Source organism: Falco naumanni, chromosome 9, assembly GCF_017639655.2.
Source record: "Falco naumanni isolate bFalNau1 chromosome 9, bFalNau1.pat, whole genome shotgun sequence".
NCBI lineage: Eukaryota > Metazoa > Chordata > Aves > Falconiformes > Falconidae > Falco > Falco naumanni.
The window spans coordinates 3,393,939-3,419,147 of record NC_054062.1 but is presented as its reverse complement, the minus strand read 5'-3'; the positions used below and the strand labels follow the sequence as shown (position 1 = coordinate 3,419,147).

The window sequence follows — 25,209 nt, the reverse complement described above, 5'->3', positions numbered from 1 at the left end:
TAAAATAGGAGGAGGAAGAACAGATAAAGAAAACAGTTTAAAAACTGGTGAATTTATACTGAGTCCAAAGTAGATCTTCAGTTCAATCTTTTCCAAGACAGAACATTTGACCTTTTTTTTATTGTTAGTTTTTCATTTGTTAGCATTTCTGCGTTTTCTTGGGCTCATGAGAAGCTGTAGCCACATTCCACCTAATGCAAACCCTGTCTCACTGTCATGACACCAAGCAAGTGGCTTTATCTATCTCCTAAAAGGTGCTGGACTCATGGGATTCGCAACCTGGAATGCCCAAATCCCTTTTTCTTTGAAGCTATTCTTAGCTCTTTGGGTTTCATTCCTTGCTATTCTGTGGAGGCAGAGTGATTCCTATCATACCATTCTTGATTGCATAAAATATTCCCTGAATCCAACATGTTGCATTAAAATCTGGTGTCTGGGCCCTGCTCGATTCTGAACAGAGTAGCTGTTGGGTTGGGTTTCAGCACTCCTCAACCTAAGCCAAGTTCAGAGAGACTTGGCTGGGGTATCTGCGCGGGGTAAAACCCATGCGAACGTCTGCTGTGCTGGACGGAGTTGTGCACAGTGAGGACAAATATGTACAAATACTTGACTAAAGTAGCAGGGCCTCAATTCGGCTGTAACCGGCAGACTTTTCAGCTCGACTTTCAAGAAACATTGTTTTTAATTGACCTTCATGTGAGTAATTTGAAGAGCCAACACTGCTTTTCACAAGGAGAGTTTCAAGCAGTAGAACCTCCCATCGTATGTAAAATTAGTAATTTTACTATAGCATGAGTGATTAAACCTGATCCCCAGGGAGCCAAAAATAATGCTGTGTGACTTCCTTGCCTAATTAACACAGAACAAATGTGAAAATGTGTACATTACAGTAAATTGTGTGCTAATTGGCCTTAGAGAAATACTAAATATGAAGAAGAAATGGGCATATAATTTCTAACATATTTGAGAGGTTTTGCAGTCTGTTCACAAATAGGAGCAAAAAAAAAGTCAAAATTTGACAAAACCATTATTTGTTATGATTTATTCACTCAGCTCTAGTCTTGAACCTGGGAGTTATTGGCAGCTTCAGCTGAGATTCCTGCTGAGTATTTCTACTTATAATGACTGCATACAGCATTTAGCTCAATGCTATTTTTTTGGCATGATATCATAAATATCTATTTTAATTCTTGTCTCTGTATGTGTATCTAGGGTTTGGTGCTTTTTTCCTTTTCCTTGTGAAAATACCTCTAGATGGAGGACAATATCCTGCTCCCTTTACTTAGGAGAATACTCCACTCGAGTTCAACAGTAGGATTATTCTCCTTGGGTAGAAGCCCCCCCTGCCAGAAGGCCCGTACATCACTTAAGTACTGGCTTAAGCAGAGAATAAATGTCCATCTGTGCAGGGTAGAATTTCATCTGTTGTCAGGGAACTTAGAGCTGACCCACAGGCTTAAGGAATCCCAGATTTACTCACTATTCCTAAAACCACATCTCTTCCACTCTGTTCTTTATCACTCAGGACTCAAGAGTTTGGGTATCACACTTTCTTTATGTTTTTACTATGTCTTAGAAATAGAACTGATCGAACATGTAACTCATGCACTGGAAGTAAATTCCATCTTTTCATGTTTGCTTCTGCCTTCCATGAATACAGAAGGCTGAGCTTTGGCCTTTTTGCAACAAAAGTACCCCAGAATTTGTGACTGGAGCTACAGTCGGATACACTGAAGTGTTGCGTTTGGTCACAGTGAGACTTTGCTGGTGATACTGTACGAAATAGAAGGTCAAAGACATTCAAAGTGAAATGGTGTAGTGCCATTAAACTGAAATGTTTCAATAACTTTAATGATTTCAGCCAATCATGACGTCCCTAAGAAACATGATTTCACAGAATTAGCTTTTTCCACTGGAAAAACTGGAACCTGCACTACGTTAAAGAGCCTGTTCTTCCAGACTTGGTATGGGCAAAGTTCCTGGGGACATGGAGGGAGTTGTCAGGTGGAGAAAGCAGTGCCCCCAGCAGCTCCACTCTTCCCGGTTTAGCTCTTATTTGAAGCTGGAAAAGTTCACTTCTAATTTTTGAATTTTTTTTTTTATTTTTTCACTCTCCTCTGTGTGTTAAATTAAAATATTAAAGTGCAGTACTCTGTCTCTGATCTTAAATTGTTTCTGCCAAGCAGGTGCACATGCATAAATATCTTTTTTTGCATCCCTCGGAGCTCTTTGGGATGTTTATGGGAGTGTGTACCGTGGTATAGTTTGTTTCCTAGCTAATAATTTCCTCTTGGTTGTTGAGAAAGCTTAATTGCCTTGAGGTCTTCTATTACAAATTTTGTAGATGTTGCCAGTATTTTGTGTCTGCCTTGCAAGCAGAGCTGTTGCGTAGGGAAGGTCTGTATGGTTGGAGAGGGGCTCGTCAGCTGTTGAATTCTGGTGAGACTTTATGGATATGTCCAACATCCCTGAAAATTCCAGTTGTACATTCTTGAGTGTTTGTAAATTAGTTAGAAACTGAAAACAACTATCTCTCAGAAGCCTTTCAAGCATGCAGCAACTCTTCCTCACTGAAAAATTTACTTTCAGTAATTGTATCATGTATATTTTAAGTGCAAATAGTCATAACAAGCACGTACTAATACAGTAACCTGCAAAAGCAGAAAGCTTACAGTCCCAGGAAAACACTCTTGTGTGATTGCTGTTAAAAGTTTATAGGAAAGTCAGGTGTGACACTCATTGGTTTCGAGATGAAGAGGATGTTGTGGGTTACTGGGTTTGTGACTGAATTCAGTGTGATTTAACTTGGTTTTTGCTGCACTTCTGAGTGGATTAGTGGCCCGTAGATTCAGAGTGTGCTACTGCTAAGTCATTTCCACTTATTAAGTACTTAGAAAAATCCTTTTTGTTGCCATCAGGGGGAGCTTTTGAGATCTTTCAAGAGTGAAAAAAAAAATTATTAAAAAAAAAAAAAAGGAAAGGAGAAAAAAAAGAAACGTCCCAGCTCAGAAACAGAGATCTACAAACCAGCAAGCAGCCAGAACCTTACCTGTGGCTACAACTAAGCCAAGGAAGCCAGGGGAGCTGAATTGCTTAGACCAAAAAATTAGCAATATTGAGAGAGGATTTTTTTACTCAAACCACCAATAAAATTAATAATATTTTTATTTATTATTATTATTTTTAAAAAAACCAGGAGTTTTTGGAGCATTCAAAAGCCAAATCCTGCTCTGTTGCTACAGCTTCTGGAAGGCAAATGCTCTTCAAAAAGCTTCTCTCCTTTTAGCTCCTGATGATTCGATGGGGACCTTTGATGCAACATTTGGATTAGCTGCACACAACTGCACTGAGGGGGACCACAAAAGGGGGAGCCTGGCTGATTGCATAACTTTAAGAAAATAATAAGAGGAAAAGAAAGAATTAGGAAAAGAGAGAGAGAGTGAAAAAGAAAGAAAGAAAGCAATTAAAAAAAAAATATCTGAGACTCAAGTTTCAAGACTCTTTATGTGCTGCAGAGGAGCATAAGGTTTACCAGCAAAGTGCAACGGGGAGTCTGAGAGGAGAAATAGCTTTCTCTTTTGCCAAGAAAAAAAAATAGGAATGTGTGCTTTGGACTGGACTGGGAAAGAAAGCTGGGGAGATTGCAAAAAGGAGGGTGCAGGATTTTTGTCACATTGATCCATTCATCTTGATTGTCTTCTTTAAAAAATAAATAAGAGGGGGGAAAGTGATAGGAGGAAAGAGGAAGAGAGGAAAAGAAGGGGGGAAAAAGAAAACAGCAAAAGTGTTTGAACCTCTGGAGCTATCTGTTCCTTCAAGCTGATTGATTAGTCATGATCCCTGCAGTTTTAATGGGAATCATTCAATTGGGAAGGTGGAGCACCCTAGAGTAGATTAGCATATTCTTGTTTACTCATCTTCTGAGGGGCTTTTTCTCTTTTCTTTCATTTTGTGGAGAAGAAGGGAGGGGGGGAGGTTGGGGGGAAGGAGGGGGTTGTGGCTTATGTTATAAAGGAGGCCAAAAAAATAAATAGATTAGAGCATCATTTGGGGGGAGGGAAATCAGTGGGTCTGAGTCTTGGAGAAAGCTGGGGGGGTTGTTTTGTTTTTTTGTTTTGGTGTGTGTGTGTGTGTGAGAGAGTGTGTGTGGTTTTTTTAAGAAGAAAAAAAAAATAAAGGGAAGAAAATCCAGCAGAGAAAAGAAGAGGGAGAGGAATTCCAGCTGTGGAGGAATAGAGGAGAAGAAGACAGATAGAGGAGGAAGAACAGAGAAATACATTGCCACCAAGAAGGAGTTTTGATTTATTTTATTTTTATTTGTTTTAAGGGGGAAAAAAAATCTATAAGCAGGAAAAAGAAAGAAAGAAAAAGAAAAAAAGAAAAGAAAAAGCAACTGAGAAGGGTTATAAAAAGAGCAAATACCAAGAAGGGTGAACAAGAGAAGAAAGTCAAGGCAAGGAGGAGCCCAAAGCTGGCAGATCGGGAGGATTTGCAGGGGAGAAGGGGGGGGAAGATTGGAAATGCAGCTCTGGAGTTTGCTGCTGCCTCTTGCGCTTCTCTGTACAGCCCTAGCCAGTGGACCCGAATGTGGGATGGACGAGCGCTCCCGCAGGGCGAGGAGGGACACCAGGCACAGCCGCCAGCTCCGCTACACGGCCCCGGGCACCTGTGCCACCAGGTTAGCCCGAGGAAGGCGCTCCACTGCTGGGCTGGAGCCTGGGCATGTCCCCCGCAGGAGGCAACAGCGGGAGGTAAAGGACGAAGAGGAGTCCCTTACCCCGAGCAGGGCGCTCTATTTCAGTGGACAAGGTGATCAGCTGCGGCTGAAGGCAGATATTGAGCTGCCCCGAGATGCCTTCACTTTGCAAGTGTGGCTGAAAGCTGAAGGAGGACAGAGATCTCCGGCTGTCATTGCAGGTAGGTAGTTGGTCGTGCCTGTGGCTGCAGCATCCCTTTTACGTTTCGGGAGCCAGCAGAGCAGCCAGCTGTAGGCGTGCGTGTGTATAGTTTACATGTGTGTACATTTAAATCTGCGTGTGTGCCTTGCAACGTACATCTGTGTGCGAGTGCATGTGTAAACACGCTCGGGTGCGTTTATCGTATATATATTTGGTGAAATACCGGAGCTCAGCAAACTGTCTGAAAGTAGATGCTCGCAGAAAAAGTTATGTAAACTTTTGCATAGGGAAATGGCAGTATCCTGGGTAGTTTCTTTATTTCTGTGTGTACAGATCAAGATGCAGATAGGAGAGAGAGCTCTTACGGTGGGTTTTCACCTAATTTTCAGGTTGGAAAAGTGTAAACAGAGCATTTGAAAGTAGCTTGATGTATGTATGAAAAGAAATGTATGTGTCTGGTGTGTGGCTGCAAAGAAACACATATCTAAGATCCTTATAAGATTTCCTTAGTTTTATTAGCTTTTTAGTGTACTTCACTGTTACCTTTTTAGATGCAATGTTAGCATGTGGTTTCCAAAAAGCTATAAAGGAACTTTTGGCTATTGTGAAACCTCAAATGAATCAAATGAGTTTATAAAGTTCCCAACCCCTCGACACTCAGCTAGGGCTGGGACTAGCACTGCAGCTAGAGGATGTGTTGAGTATTTTTGTCTCCACTTAGAAATGGCAAGTGTAACACAAATGATTGTAAGGTCAAATAGCCCTATAAAATCATTTAGTACTCAAAGCAGCTACCAGTCTAAGCTGTCTGAGCTGAACAATAATGAGGAATATTGCACTTTTCTTATTTAAATTTTATGAGCCCATCGTGAATTTGGGTTCTTTCCCCCTGCGTTCGCTCCCTCTCCCCCTCCCTCCCACCACCTCCCACCCTCCTCCCCCCTTAGTGATAAAGTGCAGTGAAGTTGTCGTGAAATCGGATACTTTTCGGAGGGTTACAAACCCTTATAAATGTCGCCACATCCATCTTTGCTCTGAAGGAAGTCATAGAAAATGGAAATGTCCTTTAAAAAAAAAAAGAAAACAAGCCAGAAAGACAAGGGGTGTGTGTGTGTGTGTGTGTGTGCTGGGGGGGGGGGGGGGGGGGGGGGGGGGGGGCGGGAGGAGGACATGTTTTACAGTTCTTTTGGCAAGGAGATTCCCTGAAAGTACAAAGTTTCCATGTCCTAGGAGATGCCTTAAAGAGACAGGGAGGATTCCCCCTTTCCCTTTAACTGGAGTCCCTTCCTACCAGGAGGCAGCGGGTGCTGGTGCCGGTGGCACCGTGGCTGCCCAGTGCCAGCCCAGCTTGCCCCTGCCCTGCCACCCTCCCTGCGACGCTGGGCTCCATTGCTGCCCCAGCCCTGACCTGCACCACTCTGGGCTCGCCAGAAAGTTGCTTTGTCCTAAGGAAAAGAAAAACTAAGATGAACTCAGCAGTGCTTTTCCTTAACTTCCCCCAATCCCAGTTGCTCTGCTCGTTTGCGAGGAGGGGGATGCGGTGTGTGCCTGATGCCAGGGTGGGCAGGAGGTGCTGGGCATGGGCTGGTCCCTTCTGCCCTCGGGAGGGCAGGCAGATGAGTAATTTCATAGGTGAAGTGGATTATTACTTGCGTTATTTCCTCTGACTTTCTCATGCTCCGCTCTCCTGGTTCCCAGTCTTCACTGAAACCCCGGGGCACAAAGTGTTTCCCTTTCAAGTTAGGAAAAGCGGCATTTGGGTTTACACAGATCTAATCAGTGTGTTTTCTAATGTGTTTAATCCAACACCTAAGCCCCCATGTCCGCCTTTGGTGCAAGTATCTCTAATTCATACAATAGGGAACCTAGACAAAAACACAAAGATCATTTGTAGTAAAATACTTTAATTGGATGGGGGAGGTTGAGTTGTTGCCTGTATAAAACACTTGACCCATTTTATGCATGGAAATAACATTCCACTGTGAAAAACGAAAAGAAATGCCCCAGTTTTACACCATAGAGCTTGCAGCTCAGCTCAGGAGGACTTTGTGATTTTTATTTTATTTTTAAGCTCCCCCTACCCCCCTCGCATGCACTCTTGAAGAGAAGCCAGGTTTGGCTCTGTGTGTAAACACCTGGAAGAGGTCCAAGAGGAACTCACTTGGAGTATCCTCCACACACCACAGCCTCCCAGACCTGCAGCGAGCTTAGGGAGAGATTATGCTTCCCTCAATGAGGAAATCAAGGGTTCTGGCTGCCAAAACTCTTGGCTTTCTCATTTTCACTGTTTTGGGATGTGACAGACTCAGGAGCCTGGTTCTGCTGTTGAAGTTGCCTCTGTAGGACCCCACTGAAACCAAGAGCCCTTCTGGGTGTTTGGGGGGGGGGGGGGGGGGGGGGGGGGGGCAGGGACTGGGTGAAATTTGCTGACAGTGCCAGAAGTAAGTTTCTCCCCAACTTCTACCTCAGTTGCAAAGTGGGAAACTGTGTGATTGCACAGATCTGAAGGAGAGGGCAGAACTGACTGGAAGACACCTCTTGTTTGGGGGTCCTCCTTCTATCTTCTTCTACTTTCTACACCCTACCCTCTGACTGTGTTGACTGCTCCCCTTCCATCCCTCCTTCCTGGCATATAAGTAGTCACTACAAGTCATACAGCAGCCATATGTGTGCCTATAGGGGAAGCCTGTTGTTTTTGATAAAAATCTTATGTGGGACCCAAGTTGTTATCAGCTTCTGTGCCTGAGCCCTGCTATAACGGAGCTCTTCTGCTAATCCAGGCTACAGGAGTTTCTGTCTGGAGCCAACTCTCCTTACGTCACCCTCTGCTGCAGTATTCAATTTGTTTTCATAAATGGCTAATTTTACAGTGTTGTTAAGTGGGTTCGTCATTGTGCCGGGCCATGCCCTGTCTCTGATGATAGGCAGTCCTTGGTGCCAGGCTCTGCCAATTTTCACGCTGGCTGGCAGTGATGTTATTGCTGCCCTGTTTGACTTCACTGATATCTGTTCTGGCATTTGTCAGGGAAGGCTGTTGGGAAACTAGAAGTCTGACCCATTGATCTGTGTTACGCAAAAGCTCGGAAGCCTTTTCGGAGCTGGGCTGTGCTTCCTTTGTGCGGCTCCTGCGGTGCAGCTCTCCAGCGGAGGCAGCTAGCAGCTCCTGCGTACTTGCCTCCCTCCCTGGGCCACATAGTTCTTGGACAAACACTCCTTGGATGTGCATACCTACCACACAGCACAGTACATCCCTCTTATAAACACACACATGTGCACATGGTATTAATCATGCAAGTTTGCGCACTTTCCCCTGTACAGCCTTTGAATGCACATCTAGTTGTGAAGGAAGGAGTTAAGGTCCAGACTGTACTCAAGTTAGGTAATACACATGCCATGCAAAATCAGAGGCTTCAAAGCACAGTTGACCTTGCTTCTGTTGTAATCAAAGATATTTCAGTCCTCCTGTGGAAATGCAACTCCATCCTAAGAAACAGGATCCTCCTGAGTCCCTGTCAGTGTGTTTTCTGGTATATGGCTCAGCAATGGGATAGCTCATGCTTTCATGGGAATGTGATGTTGACTCTTTGCTGGCTGGGAGCTGAGAGGAGCGGGATGAATGATTGGCAGTGGGAGCCGGAGTAAGAAGGCGTGCCTGCTCTGAAGAGTGAAAGTTATTTGTGTTTTGTTTTGGTGTGGTTTTTTTTTTCTTCCCCCTTCTCAGTTTCATTCTCCTCTGTCTCTCTATTCCTCTGCCTGCCAACAGAGAGCATGATCCCAACTTAATAAAGCTTCATATGTAAGGGAGTGCCTGTGTTTTCCCAGCTTCAGTCCTTGATGAACATAAAACTGCAGCAGAATCCAAAGGGAAAGAAATGCCAAAATCAGCAGAGTGAAGCTCACTTAAAGCCACAGCTCTTGCATGTGAGAGACTGAGAAACATCTGTGTTGGGACCCAATAATTGGGCAATTATAAAGATATGTAATTGACACTGCATACGTCTGTTCCCTTCACAGGGTTTAAGAATATATGTTTACTTTTGGGGGTTAATTTGGTTCCCTTCTGAACTTTTGGAGCCTGATATTGATTTAATGCACTTCAGGTAGAATCGGTGAGGTAGGTCCTGTCCCTGGAGCTGATCCTTATAGCTGATGTGTTGGGAACTTGAGGATGTTTTCAATAGAGAGTTTACTCTGAGTTTCATTGGCATTAAAGTGATATGTAGATAGATAATGACACATTCTCTCATCTTCAACAGCCTGTTGTCTTTTCATTTCACTAATTTTCTTGTTTTGTTCTGTAATGAAGTATTAGAATGAAGGACTATAAAGTAAGTCAAATGTAAAGCTTGTAGTTCTGTCATTTAATTAGCACTGGCATGTGCCAGGTCCCAGGGTGATGGGCATGAAGGGCAGAGTGGAATAACAGCTGGACCACAATGACAGGAGCTTGAACACCTGCCCAGATGCTCCTTCAGGGTGAGAAGCCTCCAATACACCACTGCTGAAGCCTACAGGTAGGATGTACTGTGTGGTTTTGGCTTCCCTGTAGATGGGTTCAAATGATTAGCCACTTTGTGACTATGGATCTGGATAAGGAAGACTCAGAAACTGGAAAAGAAAAAAATTTTTTTCCCCCCCGTAAGATGTGCAAATTTAATGACTTGTTTCATTGACCAGCTACACACTAGAGTCAGGACAGCAAAATCAGAAGAAAGTTTTCTGTTTGGTGTTTATGTTTTTTTCTTTTCCTTTAAGCACTTACATGTAGGCTGCTCTAATTAATAAAATGGTAATAAAAGGGAGAGGGAAATTTGACTCTCTGTGTGTGAAGGTTGTAAATTTAGATTCCAAAATGATGCATGGCTGTCTCCTGTAGGCACGGAGATGTGTCCCAGGCTTGCCCCAGCTCTCCGAGCTCTATTTCGGCCTGATTGATTTCAAGCCAGCCTGTTTCAGTTAGAATAACTCACATGAGGCACAGAGCAAGCTGAGGGGATGGTGTTTGGAGAGAGAGGGGGAGCGGAGCTCTCCTCAGGGGTTCATGGAGACGTCTAGAGAAGCACAGAGCAGAGCAGTGGCGGGCAGGTCTCAGTGGTGGGGTGAAAAGAAGCCCTTGGAAAGCCTTCACACCCTGAGCCATCACAGAAAGACAGACCTGATTGGTGATTCAGATGCCTGAATGTTATTGCATCAGGTTGAAGCTGCTCTCTGGGTCTCCGTGTCACCCTCCCATGCAGAGCCAGGGGAGGGCTGCAGACGGCTGAGGGGACACCAAGGACACAGCCACACCAAATGGAGGTGCAGGTGCCCACCATCACCCTAGCTACATGTGACATAGTGAGAGATGCGCTTAAATCCCAAATCCCAGAGGTCTCACTGAGCACTGAAGCAGCTGGGAGGGGGGACGCTGGCTCCCCAGGGACCCTAACTCAGACCCTCCCACGAAGGCAGCTGCCACTCACCTTTCTCATGAAGATCAGGCCAGGTCTCCACTTCCAAAGCGGGCCCAGGAGTCTGCTGATGCTGCTCCACGAGCTTCACATGTTCATCAGCCTTCGCCAAGGAGAAGAGAGATCTTTGGCCGGGTGCATTGAACAGCAAAGAGCCCAAGGGTGGCAGGTACGTGCCAGGGGCTGGACCCTTGGAGCGCTGCAGGGGCATCCAGCTGCTGGGGCAGGGATTTTTGGTGGAGAAATGCCTTCTTCGGAGTCCAGGTCTGGCTCTGTCAGGACATAGGTGCCAAGCTCCTCAGGTCTGGCACAAGAAAGGTGCAGTCATGACACCTGCTTGAGCAGCTTTAACACAAAAATACTGCAGGATCGATGAGTTTTAGGTGCTGTCAAGACCATGGGATTAACCAAGCGCTTTCACCTTGGATTTTCATTGCTCAGGCTGGCCTGAGCTAGAAAAAAAGATCCAAAATATGGTGTCTTTTTTCAAAAAGATATATTGAAAAAACAAAAATAAACTGGGCTCAGATGAAATGTTCCTATAGAATAGTTTTGCTTCCAATTTTAGCCGTTGTTTTTTCATCTCTTCTTTTCTTTTCTCTGATAGAAATTATAGGAGCAGGAGCAGAGAAAGGACCACCTGGGTTGCCAAATTCAGTCCATTGCAGTGTCAGGGATATAACAGCAGATAATTAGTCCAAACATTCAGAGGATATCCACTCTGTAGGTTCTGATATAGCACAGGCCACAGAAAATTTCCCAGTGCTCTACTATAAACCAAAGATCTTTAGCTAAGACCAAGAGTCACCGCTATAATGTAAGACAGGAAAAGAGAAGGACAGATTGACAACATCTTAAGTACCTGAGATCCAAAGCATTTTTTTAGAAAACTGTTAAGTATGAGAAAGAAAAACATTTGCTGGTAAAAGATATGAGCTTTCTTATTTTCAGAAAGTTAAAAAAGAATCAGGTGTTTTGAGAGTTATGAAACTTCTATTGAAATTTGAAGTTAGAATATTTGCCAGAACTGATCCTTTCCCACAGATAGTCTGTTTTGATTAATTTCCCTTTTTCCTGAGAAAAATATTTTATCAAACATATCCCACCCTTCTCTGGTCTTGGTCTGTGTGGCAGTTCCTACATCCCATCATAGTAAGAATGAACATGTTCACTTTATTACATTTTTACTTCTTCAAATCTTGTATTCCAGGTTATCCTGAAAAGGCATCAGAAAAGCCTTGGTTGATCAAAACTCTCCGCATTTTTCTCTCAGCTATAACAGTTAGTCTAATATCATCTCTTTCTTCATTTAAGCTCCTCTCTCAGTGCTACCAAATTTTTAATTTAATATAGACCTTAAAGGATCAGTTTATGTTATTATTTCTATTTTAAATATGTAAGATAAGTTGGGCTTTTCTATTTCCTAGGTTCTGGGTGTTTGCTTCATGCACTGTTCTGGACACAGAACAATTGACTGTGCTTTCCTTTTTGTTTGTTTATTTTCCCAAAAATGAGACTTTTAGAAATGACAGTGTACCTTTCTTCTGACCTTACGCTTACACTGTCTTGTGGGCATTTCCCTACCTTGGGGTAGCTGACACCTGAATATGATTCTTAGTTTTATTTCAGGTTTCTGCGGAGAAGAAATGCTTGATTGTTCTTCTGATTTTTGCTTGTCCCTACATTTCTCTCCATTTTTCTCTGGTGTGAGAAGCATGCACATATGCACACAATTTCCAAAGCACCTTTGATTTTTTTCCGCAGATCAATAGAGCATTTAAACTCCAATGATCAAGGAAGAGCAGCTTGTTTATTTCCCCACATATTCTGACACAAGTGGCAGATCTTGTAAACTGCTTTGATTAGATGTTAGTGCCTGTTATAAAGTTTACTCTCTCCAAAGCCATCCATGAAGTTAAAGTACTCTTACTCTGAATGTAAGCAGAGCAGAACTCCAAAAGGTGAGTTAAAAGGAGAACAAGAGTAAATATCTTGTTCCAGAATTTTGCTTTCTGCTGTCCTTGTTCGTGGTGATCAGAACAATTTGCTTAGTTGGGGATTGTTCAATATCCATAAGGCTGCCGGCATCAGATGAGGGTGCAGTATATATCACAGTTAAAACTGAATAAATACAAATACAAGTCAGATTATCCCTTGGTGAGAATGGAGCTGGATTCATAAAGTTAGATTTACACAAGCATCATGGATTTGATCCTAAACATGTTCAGGATCATAGGAAAAATACCATTGATTTTGGCTGACCCTGGCTTAGGGTCTGATTTCAGAAAGTCTTCTGCATCCCTCCTCTACAGCCTGGACCCTTCCATAGTACTTTTTTTTGCTGCCCCTTCTTGCTTTGGATACAAGAGGGGGAAAAAAAAACAACAACAAAACCCAACAAAACAAAATGAAGACCTTACGTCAGAGAAATTGGCCAAGGGAAGGGGACATGTTTATTTTAGTTGTTTTTGGTATACTCCAAATCCCATTCTGGCCTCCATCTCTTTCAACCTTTCTCTTCTTTTTATTTTTTTTTTTTTTTCCCCAGTGTTAAAAAGAGCACTTATTCAAAACACACTGTCCAGTTTTCTGTTTTGCTGGGTGATGTAAGTGTGTAACTTTCCCATCCAATCTCTCCACCCTCTCTTATCACCATCATAGTCTCAGTTCTTTCTCTATTATCTGGTGTCCTTGATTCCCCTGTCTTTCCCTTCTTCCTGCTCTGCACAGTTGCTGGTTTCCTCCTCCCTAGCACACGCGTGCCGTGGGTGACCCTACACAGTCTGTAGTTTTCATCTTCTTCTGCCGCAGGAGGGTGGCATCCCTTCCTTGCAGCCCAAGGGTGGGCACCAGGTTGGTCGCTTCAGCCAGCTCGTGTTGGAAGAGCTGTGGGAACAGAGGGTAAGCAGGCCATGTGTTTGTGTGCTTAGTCAGGCATATGCTCATGCACATTTTCCGGGAATTATTGATATTGTTCTGTTTAATATCCATCCTAGCAGTACACAGACAAGGAGCGAGCAGTTGTTCTCACAAAAGAGGGAGTGAGGGTGAAGTGAAACTGAGAAGCATCTGGGATTGGCCTGGTGAAGCAGCATCTGAGACACATGATACCAGCTCATGAAAGCAAAAGAACTGCTGTGTTAGAGAAGAAAACACTCTGTTCTTTGCTGATCAGCTCCTGGGGTCTGGTAGGCTTTCCTTGAGTCTTCCCTTCGAGTGATACTTGGGGCTCCTTTATGTCTTCTCCTTTCTCCCCTTGTTGTGTTTTTCCTCCTTTTCCTTATCTAATTTATTGCCTCTTTATTTGCTTTAAATCACTTTCCCATATGGATTTCTCTCTTCTGACCCATCTTCCCCTCGCTCATCTGATTCCCAGGAGTCCTCTGTTGTCATGGAATTGGGAGAAGAGCAGCCCTGTTCCTGACACCGAGCATCAGCTGCAGGCTCCTTTCCTCCTTCATTTTCTTTCTCGTCTAGTCTCTGCTCTCAGTGTTGGAAGCATATTCACACAAATCATCCATTGGATTGAGGAAACAGATCTTATCACCGTTATTTTGTTTGTTTTATTTAAGACAGGGAAAAAAAAGGAAAGGAAAGGCCTTCAATGTTACGAGTGTTACTGAGTTTTGAATGTAGGGGTTTTTCTCCTGTACTGATGTATTCTAGTACTGTTAGTTTCCTTTACCATTGCAGTAAGACTGATTTTGTGGTCCCAATAGCTGCCTCAAAGCATTCTGCTGATGGTGGTGATGAGTTTCTTAGGCATGACAGAACATTACCCTTACAATCAGGGAAACTGAGGAAAGGAGGGATGCTCTGATTTGTCCAAGATGTGGTAGGGTGGTGGTGACAGAGCTAGAAACAGAACCCAGCAGTCTTGGCCTTTTCTCAAACTTTTTTTTTTTTTTTTTTAAGGGGCAATGACAGTTATTCCTTAGCCGAGGTTGTTCTCCATGTGAAACCAACACACCCTAATTCCTGCAGGATGATCCTTGTAGCTGCTGAGGGTTCTTTGTTTGCTGTGCTGAGCTGATGGTGGTGACAAAATTCTTTTACCTGGTACTGCATTGTTGAAACCACTGGCAACGCGGGGAGTGGGTGAGGAAGGCGGTTGGTGTTTGTGACATGAGGTCTTTGGAGATGGCAGAAAATCAGATTTTCTGGAATTGCTATGTCTGAACAGACATGCTGGTGATGTTTGAATCAGCATGAATTACTGTATTTCTCAAATGGAACAGTTTATGCAGCCCATAATGGGAGAGAAAAGCAAATATCACCGAGACCCTTAGTTCAGAGTACTCTAAATTGGAATGCTTTGATATTTTTGATACTTCTACACATTGATTAATATATTGACTTGCTGAAACAGCTTGTGAAATGTGTAAGTTGCAACTGTTTTATCTTCCTAGGAAATGCTGCAAATCTGTCTCTGGATATCTTGGGTTATTAATTAAGGGTGAGAGCAACCTGTTTATCCCCTAGTTAAACATGGACCAGGTGAGAAGTTGCTGAAGGGGCTTTGCACACAGTGTGTTAGTGCCACAGACTGTTTTGGGGAGGGATCATAATCTAGTGCACACCCTCATGGCTAAACAACCAGTGTTTCTCTCGGGAGTGTCAACAGGGAGGCTGTACATCATGCAGTCCATGCGGTTTTGGTCTGAATTCAGTAGCATCTGTGCCTGTAAAGTCTGAGGTGCTGAGCTTGCATTACTACTGTCTTACATTGCATCTGTCTTGTGGATAAACAGAGCAGCCTCTCTGAGGTCAAAACAGCACCTTTCACCAGTGATAATTTAATGGGAATTATTTTCAGCATAAACTAGACAAGAATTGGAAGCCTCCTGTGCTGTAGCTCATGAATGGAGATGTTCAGGGAGAAAAGGAGTACTGGGAGAAAAAGCAAATGTTAACTAAATGCATTACGCACATGATTTTGAAACATGTACTTGGCAGAGGGAAGGGTGAGAAGTACAAGCCAGATTCTGCTGTTGAACACACCAATGTAAACCTAGAGTAACTCCGTTGGAGAGGAAATCAGGGGGACTGCTCCAGACCGATGAACGTGTAGAATCTGGGGCAGAGACAGCGCATGCAATGGGGAAAATGAACAAGCTGAGAAGTGAATGTCATGGAGAACAACCTCCAACCACCGTCACCGCTGTTGATAGTTTAATTTGGGTGTGTAATGGTTATGGTGATGCAGTGGGAAACATTTGTACAGTGTGGGGTTGTTTATACTTTTTGGAGCATTTTCTGCATATACCTATCGTAATCCCTGTGGACTGTGAAATTAGGCGATACACCAGTTTTACAGTGTTTGTGTTTCCAGCAACAAACACTTCTGAACTCTACTCTCCAGTCTTGTGGCCCTAAACTCCTTCACCTCCTCCCATACGGTCCCATCTCCAGCAATAATATCCCCTCCTCTGTTTATAAACAAACACCCTCAGAGGAAGTTCACAGGAAGAAATGTTACTTAATGAAAATCAACGATACGCTCAGGTCCATGCTGTGGGCTGGAGCCAGCAGGGTTGCTGGATGTTTCCTACTCTGCATCTGCTTGTAGGAGTTTCTTTGATGAGATGTTTGCCTGTCTAACTATGTGTCTTTCTCTTCCCTCCGTCATGGAAAATATGAAAAAAGAGGGAGTAAAATTATAAAATCAGCATGGACAGTATTTGGGAACCCAAGCAGGGAGGCTAGCATCAGTGAACTTGTAGAATTTCTTCTTAATATATCCACTGATTTTGTCTGTTTATGTTTTTTTAAACACTGAAATCTAGATTCTGGCTCCTGGCAAAACTCTTGCTCTTGAGTTGCGCAAAGGCTGTGAAAGGACTAAAACAGCCCAAAGGATAATTGTCCTACTGTAGTCTGAGCAGAAGGCTGATATATCTGGTGTTGCACATCTCTCTCACAGAACTACCAGCTTAAGGAGGTAGGAGTGAGCCAGACTCACGTAAGTAGATAACACAGGACTACACCATGACATAGTCACCATGAGCTTGGAGCAAGGGACAGATCTCCATGTGCTGTCAGCTGGAAAATGCAAAATGCTTTAACTTGCTCCAGAGGTCCCCCAAACCCCTTGCAGCACAGGGGGAACCCAAGAAAAAGTCCATTTTCTTGTGACGGCCCCTGGGTTGTGCCTTTAGTACTACATCTTGGTGGCCTCAGACAGGAGGTGAGGGAATTATGTGTTTGTTTCCTTCCAGGAGAAACTGGGATCCTCTAAAAAGCCTTTCTGCCTACTCAAAATGTGTGGGAGAATCGCCAGATAAAGTAAAGTTCTGGGAATGAGGGAAGCAGCACTGGTCAGGACTGTGGTTCCTCACTTGTGCAGAGGTGTAGTATTAATGCAGTGCTCATGTCACTGTCCAGGCTCCTCCATTTCCATAAGCAGTGTCTTGGGAGGAATAAGGGTGTTTTTACAGACATAATATATATGAAAGCTGTAGTCCCACTTTTAGATGTAAGAGCCTTGAAGTTTTAGATGTGTTACCAAAGATGTCTGCTGCTGGCAGAACCTCCATACCTTAAACTGTGATGGTTTAAAATAGCCTTATCTATTGCTTTTTGTTGAAAAAGCAGTTTCTCTTATTGTACAAATATTTTGTCTTATCTATAAGACTATTCCAGTGTGGTCTCTCCACCTCCCACCCCAATGGGAGGGAAGACAATCAGAAGTGAACATTTTGTATTGCAGCATCAACAGAGTTTATCAGTGGTTGCACAATCACTTTGCCTGTGAAGAGATTAAATAAAGAATTGAGGCAGGGTGGTGGTGGAAATGGACCTGATTTATATTGGTGAGCATCCTCCAAGAATTCCAGGATAACAGTTTCTCCTAGGAGGAAAGTTGAGCGAATCATTCTTGCCCTTTGAAGAGCTCTGAATTAATGAAGAGCAGAGTATCTTCTGCTCTTTGTGCTGGGAAAGACCAGAATTCCCCGAAGTCCCCTTGCTAGAGATGGCTTAATCAAACAGACTGTTTACATTCTATGTCTCACCAGAGGCAATGCTCAAACAGGGGTGGTCTTCAGCTATACGCTGTAATACTAGGGGTTTATTATTTTTTTTTGTTTTAAACGTCAGCATAGCACCAGTTTTACTGGGAAATGGCTGTATCCAAACACCTGCAGGCTCCATGGAACAGGCCAGAGAGGGAAGCAACAGCAGCTGAATCACACAGAGGCAATATGGTACTGCCAGAGGTCTGTGTTCCTTCTCCAGAGCTTTCTAAAGGGTTGGAGTTTGGCATCAAAGGTGGGCCAGGAGCACTCATACTCATGGAGGAAGGCACCTGGCAGCGTTTGGAGGCTGAGCACTGGACTAGACTTTTCCCTCTGCTTTCAAGCACTGATGGCAGAGGTAGAGAAGCAATGGTCTTTCTGCCCCAGCCATGTGTTTTGTCTTACACTGTGAAGGCCAAAGTGTTTTGGCAAACAAGAAAGCACTAAATGAAATGGGAGCTATCTATTTCATAAGAGAGAGGGAAGAAGGAAACAAGATTAGGATAGCTCTTCCTACCATCCTACCATCTCCTGCCTCTCCCTTCCCTCAGAAGGAACGTCTCTTACACCTACATCAAGAAAACAACACTATTGCACATCTGTACATCTGAAATTGACTATAAACCTTGAGTCAGGATCTAAACTTGTGTTCTGATACTTTTTTTTTTTTAAAAAAATACTTTGGTATCTTCTGGAAGTGATGTATTTCCGCTCCCCATGCACAGGATCTTCTGTGCATCATTGAGGATGATGCACGTAAGTAGGCAATGTGGCCAACATTCTTCCAAACCCAAGCAATCCAACCAGCTGTTCTGCAGGGATGTTATTTATTGAGAACTGTCAATGTGTTCAACACATGGTGTCCTTTGCACTAACAAACTCGCAGCTTGGCTTTTATGGGGTTTCTCTGACACTTGTCAAACACTGGTGACAGGGCAAGCTTGATGAGGCACTGGTTTTTACATGAAAATTATTATAGAAGGGCATTGCAACAAGATGTTCTGTAAGGAAAGGAGAGACGGAGTCTAGTTGGCAGGAGGGAAAACAGAGGCAGTTGCAAAGGGTAGAGGTTTCTTTTTGGCTGGTGGTTTTGGGAAGAGAGCAGAGATTTCCTTCAGTGATAAATTAGAAGCTTTGGAGAAAGAAAGGGTGTTTGTTTCAGCAGTGATGAAACCGCTGTGTGAGAGAAGCCAGCTCCCTCTTCTGCCAGTTCAGGCTGCTTATTTTGTGGCGTAGTGGTTGGAGGTGCACAGGTTGTTCTGGGGTTTTAGTTGTTACTTTACAACTGCTCTGAGGTGTCTCCAGCTCTGTCCTCATCTGTGAAGGTGGGATAATGGTTCTCAGCAGCTGTCAGATAGATGCTTTTTGTAAGGATGAGGTAATATCATCAGAGCAGTACTTCGATCATGTATGATGCTGTAAATCGTAAATGCCACTCCATTGTACCAAAAAGAAGGAATGCTCATCCCAGAAGTCCCATTGCCCAGGGTTGTGCTAGGTCCCTGCAGTGCTTCACTGCTATGAAGAGAAGACTGAAATTGTGGAATGCCAAAGAGACAAAACGACAGAGGCATATCTTGCCAATCTCCTACTTATCTATTTGTCCCATCTTTTTTCTCTTGACTTGTGTAAGCTCGTATTCATGAGTATCACAGGTATTTATTTTCCCCTACTGAAAAACAGAGCTGTTGTCTGAACAGTGTGACTCTGGCCACATTCCCTCCTATTCAGCACAATTTAGTCTTGGCTTTTTACTAGTTAATATTTTCTGTCAACAACCTGCAAGAAAACACAAAATCAGTCCTGATAAAATTTGCAGATGTTGCAGAGTTCAGGGAGTGGTAAACAATGACCAAAACAGGACTCTCATTTGGGTGTTTTCAAAAATTGAGAACATGCAAACAGCATGCATTAGAATAAAGCCAAATGTGAAGTCATACATATAGAAAGACAGGCGGCAAGTCATACATAATAGATGGGTGGTGGGGGAAGGGTCTTTCACCTGGATCTGCATGTGTAGGAGTAACTGCCTGTTGGAATAGATAAAGCGTGTAAATGTGAGCTGCCAATGTGTTGCTGTGGCCAAAGGTTTAGAGTCATCATTGGCTATGTAAACAAGGAAGCATTGAATAGGACTGGGGAGGTCGTGTTATCCTTGTCCTGACACTGGAGTAGCTGCTCCTGAAGTACTTTTCCTGGTTCTGGTGTCTACAGTTTCAGAAGGATGTTGTGTGACAGAGGGTTTGGAGGGAAAAAAATGAGCCATGACGATAATTATATGATTTGTAACAAGTCTTAAAGTATTTGCCTCAAGAAGATTAAGAGGTCACTTGATCATCATGATCTTTAAATATATGTTTGGGGAATATTAATCTGATAATTGGCGATTGGAAATCTAATAATGGAGGATATGAGTAAATCCAGTGGATGCACATGGAGACTAAGCAACTTCAGAACAGTGAGAAAATATGGTATTTTAGCCTTGAGAGTAGTCAATCACTGAAAAAAACTTTCTGGTTAGAACAATGGGATACCTGGCACCAGAAATTTCACAGTGAAATTCAGTGTTTTTCCAAATTGCAAGGTCTTTAAAGAGAAGTCAATTCAGTTGTCACTCATGTGAGTGTCTCGAGTTCTTCTAATGTCAGATCATTCTGGGGTTTTCAGCTATAACTGCAAAAATAATTGAATCCCACTGTAACACACAGGTAGCACTAGGATGCTAATTTCAAATCTTCTGTTTTTCCAGTATTTCTATGGATTCTCCTTGACACTGGGAGGATATTCTAATCACCATATTTCCAGCTCTTTGTAGGGTTTCCTCGGGATCACTCTAGTTGAATTGTCAGGATCGGTTTCATATGATGTTAATCTTGGTTAGATTTTGTCACCTTTAACCAGAACAGTGTGCTGAGCAATGCCTTGACTTTTCTCCTTCAAAACAGTCCAGTGTGCTAGTCTGAAAACTAGCTGAAAAACAGGACTAAAATCTTTTCTCATTGAAGGTAGTTGACTTCAATGAAGCCAAGAATTTAGCTGTAAAATACAAACTTTGGGGAGCAAAATCATGGTTTCCCTCTGGAAGCTGGAGCATTGACACTGTCAGAAGTGTGAAGCTAACACAGCAGACATCCCTTAAAAACAAAGAAGTGAGTAAAACGAACTAAGCCTGGGGTGACTTTTGCTTGTCACCTTCTTGCTGGGTGGTCTGTCTCACAGTCTCAGGGTAGAACAGCAGTCCAGAAGGGTATGCAGGCTATATGCTGAAATTACCTATTCCTGTGACTTCGGCTGAGTTGCAAACAAAAAATATAGACCAAAAACCTGTTGAAGGTAATGAGTGTTCTGAGACAGGATTTCAGTTCATTTGACCCACCCCCAGCTGGAGACCATTCCTCAAAATTCAAATTTAAGCCAAGTGCTCAAAATGCCCAAGTTTACTCCCTCAAACCCATGTGCACAAGTATATATAGGCCTATGCACAGAGAAAGCAGTACGTGTACATACTACTTTGCTAGTCTTCATTTCTTTGGTTCCAAATTTAACCAGAAGTGGAAGGGCTGAAATAACATATGAAAGGCTGGACATACGATACTTCCTGCTGCTCAGCTAAACACAAGAATTGCCAAAAATCTTCCAAGGTAGCTTGTTTCTTTTACATTTTTCTCCCAGTTCTGCAGACTTGAGAAGGTCAATTACTTTTGAGAAGCATTTGACTTTGGCAATGCTTATGGAAAGCAAAGTAGAATTATGACCTTTTGGAGGTTTGCCCATCGTTGTCCCATCTTGTCCTTTAAGAACTAAAGGCTGAATTTTCAGCTACAGCCTTCAGTTTAATAGGTGTGAATTTGTTTCCGTACACTTCTAAGACATTGTGAGTGTCTGTCTGAGGATTTTCTTTTAGATGTCTATTTATTTGTGCTCACAGATCAAGTGATCACTGGTATTTGTAGAGCAGAAATACAGGCTCAGGTATTTCCAGAAGGAAAATCATAGCAAAACAAATGAAATTGGATTCAAACTGAGCAGAAAAATAGAGCTCTAAAATTATATACTTAGGTTAGTATGTGGTGACTACAGCCTATCTGGAATGCATACTCTAATAGTTATATCATGTTAGAGCAGCAGGTTTTTGCAGCAGGATGTTTCCTAGAAAGCAGAAATATCTCTGTGGTTTGTGTATGGGTTTGGAACTTGCATGCAAGTATGGAGCGGGGAATTTGAGGCATGAAATAGTCATGATTAGAGAAGGGCCGGCTCCCTTTCAAAAGCGACAGCAGAGAACAGGCACAATCAGCTCTGTTCTGCCTGCTGCTGTGGCATGCTGCTCTGCGCACCGCATCGGAGACTTTTAAGGTTGCTTTTAAGGTTGGTAAATTCCTCAGTTGTTTCCATTAGTACAGGAAAGATGCAGTCATATGGGAAAGCCAGATGCAATAAGATATTTGAGTCTGGATAAGATCTAAGATATTTTTACAATAAGATATTTAATTCTCACAGAAGCAAAGACCTTGCATGGTATAAATCAGTGTAAAGGTGCTGGAACTACTCAGTTTTGCACTCACAAAATATCTGCCCAAGAATGTTCTCAAAATCCAATTAAATAACTAGAACTGTTTCATGTGGAAATGCCCCTCAATTAAAAAGACAAGTCTAAGCTATCATGATGTGATTTTTACAGTGTCCTCCCAGGGTGCCTTAGTTTGCATTCATGGAATTTTTTGTTTTTGTTTTGGTTTTGTAATAATGTGGATGTTGGCCATCTGTCTGATCCTGGAAAGGTTGTAAGGTTGTCCCCGCTCCCCAGGTCCTCTTCCCACTCCCTCATTGATCATAATGTTTGATTTAGGTGCCACTAGATTTCCTTCTTTGTTCTCTAGCCCTAACCTCCCCCCCACAAACACACGTGCATTGTGCAATGGTGTAAAAGCTCTTCTCTCTGCAGCTGGGAGCAGTAACTGCTCAGCTGGTTCCAGTGCTGCTGTAAAGGTCAGAGACAAGGGAATTCTAAAAGGCAAAACAAGCCGTGTTGTTGTCCCCCCTTCAATCCTGGCTGTGTATTTTGATGAGCATCACAAGCAGTCTCATACTAGACCTCCACTTCTCACCGCTCTGTCTTTCTGGCCATCGAGGGCGTTCCGTAGGGCAGCGCGTTGGGCATTTTTCCAGCACGACTACAGGCTTGGCCGCTGCTACAGCTGATTGACTTGCAGTGCTTGTCAGGCACAAAGCGCATTTTGAAAGGAAATGCCATATTGAACTCCTAGTGAGCTGATGGGTATTGTGTACGGTCATCTGATGGCACAGATGTGCCCCTAATAATCCTTCCAGAAGAGCGTTTCCTCCTGGGATGATCTGGCCATCTGATCTGCTCTGAGGTATGCTGACCTGTCTTGACCCAGTTTATGATCAATTCTCTGTGCTGTTTTCTAAAAGGAGCCCAGAAATACCACTTTATCATTTAGATTGCCCGGAAGTTATGGGACTTACGTGTCTGTTCCTTCCATAGAAGATACCCTCTGTGTTTGCTCTCAAGCATTAACTCTTACAAAAGGGAGGAAAGTCACTCTGTGTTAGCATGCACAAGAGTAGATTTCTCTGTAGAGCTTTGATAACTAATCAGTATTTGGCTAATAGCTCAGGGAGGAGGAGATGACGTGGAAGCAGAGGTGACGTTTGTTCTACCAAGCATGTTGCTGGGTACATCCATCTGTGTGTGCAGGGTGACCCTTCTGCCGGTGTGCTGTTGTATTTACGTCCTTTTTTGTATGTTCATGTGTTGTTCCAGATTTGTGTGTTGTGCACGTGTCAGTGAAAGATGGATTTTCACGCATGTGTCTCGATCCGTATCTCTGTGTTTTGCAAGATCTGCTTTTGAAGTGAGAAGGATGTTAATGCTGGATTTCTCTAAAGGTGAATGCACTGCCTCGGCTACAATAGGATGGTTAATTCCTAACCTGGTTCTGCTGATCAGTTAGCATAGATAAGCTTGGCAGTTGAGAGGTGTGTTAAGGCCCTTTTGAGCCAAATCAACAAACTTATGGAGGGCTTTCCATTCCCTGTATTTGAAGGACATCTGGGTCTTCATAAACACTAAACTCTGCTTTGTTGTCAGGGAGCCACACTAGAGTGTGTACAACTGGCAGCCACCACCCTGAATTCTTGTCCAAATCAAGCCTGATGCAAAGCCTCCCATGTTTATGGCACACACTGGTGATTCTCTGAAGGAACATGCTGATGGCTGCAGAGTTTATGACTTGAAGTAATATCCAAATGAAGCCTGCCTGTAATATCTTAATACTGTCCCTATATCTGCATGTGTTATCATCATCCCTAAAAACATGGACACATACTGGTTTTCCAAGCTTCAACCAAATATATTCAGTTGTTTCAGAGAACAAGGCAGGAGAAATAAATTATAAGATCCTTACCCTTGTTCTCTGGAATGTTCCCATAGTCCCAGACTTTATAGCAGGGACTGCAGTTTGACCCTTGTAAAGGATGTGCTTTTTGCTATCCATCTAAAAGCCCGCCTAAACCTAGTTATTAGATCATAAACAGCCACAGTTTGTTAACCAAGTACCAGTCTCCACTGGTTCTGCAGCTTTATTGTGAAATGCTTAAAAAGATCTAGATAAGAAGCCAACCTTCTCACTAATACTTGTTTACACTGATACTGTATACGAAGGAGCCCTTGCAAGAGCAATACCCTGTCCAAGAACGACCCTGTTACAATATGGCAAGGACTGAAGCTCGCTTCTCTGTGCCATCTGGTTATGCAGTGTTGTGTGTTCACTTACACCTCAAAATCCTCACAATCTAATAATTTCTCACTAACCCCAGCCTACCGGATCTGTTTGCAGTAAGCTCTTATATACTCTTAGCGGGTATATTCTCACAATAGGTCAGTGAAGTGTCACTAATATGATTGTCCATGCCAGCGGCTGCTCTGTTGCAGCCTACATGATTTTGTTATCAGAAGGGAAGGATTTATGTAATGTTCATAACTAACCAGCCTCTACAAATTCATGTTTTGCTGTTTTATCCCTTGTTGTCTCCCTGTTTTCAGGCTTCAAAGTATCTCATTGAGCATATGAGTGACTGGGAATTTGAGAAACAGTACAGAATAGATGCTTAATTTAATGCTAAATGGCAAGGATATAAAGATTTTGATATTTTAAAGAGCCTTAGGCCAAATTCTCAACGTTACAAAGCATAGCTGTATTAAACTCCGCATTTCTACGTGAAGATCTTGTCTTTCACGGCAAAACAAAAAGAACTCCATCCTTCTGTCTCAGATCTGAATCCTATCGCATAGCTTGTAAACGATACTATCTGGTGTGAATTCAGCTAGATTGATAGCAGCAGCAGCAAACATCCCCTTTTTGCTCGCTTAAGTAGTACATTGCCACCTGAGCAAGTCTCAGGTGGTTTGCTTGAGCCACTCCTCGTCTCAGGGGGTGACCTCAGGAGGACTCTTAGCTGTGTTGGAAATGGTATAGACAGAGATGTTGCCTTAAGTACTCTGGACTTTGAATTATTTAACTATTGTAGAAGGAAGTGGGGGTTGCAGGAAGCATGGCAAAGGAAAGGAGAGATTATTTCTCCCCTCTATATTGGGTTCAACATCATACCATGAAATATCCAGTGCAGAACTCAAGAACTGCTCCAGTGGATCTTCACTGACTTATCCAATTGCATGGAACATGGGGATACTTAACCCAAATCTGTCGGTTTTAATTATTTTCCTCTGGACAGATAAAAGCTTTCTATAGGTTCCTGTAGAATATTTGCTCTTTCAAGCGTTCCTCTGTGCTTTGATACTAAACGATTAAAGCATGCTAA

The 25,209-nt window shown here is 43.0% G+C and overlaps 1 protein-coding gene across 1 annotated transcript in view; it reads left to right on the top strand.

The window, feature by feature from the left end:
- The first annotated feature begins 4,233 nt into the window (after window positions 1-4,233).
- Window positions 4,234-25,209, top strand: part of PAPPA (pappalysin 1) — a 181,831-nt gene continuing 160,855 nt past the window's right edge. Inside the window, exon 1 of the mRNA XM_040607353.1 lies at window positions 4,234-4,917. Within this exon, the coding sequence (XP_040463287.1) occupies window positions 4,521-4,917 (397 nt within the window). The 5' untranslated portion in view covers window positions 4,234-4,520. The remainder of the gene's footprint in view (window positions 4,918-25,209) is intronic.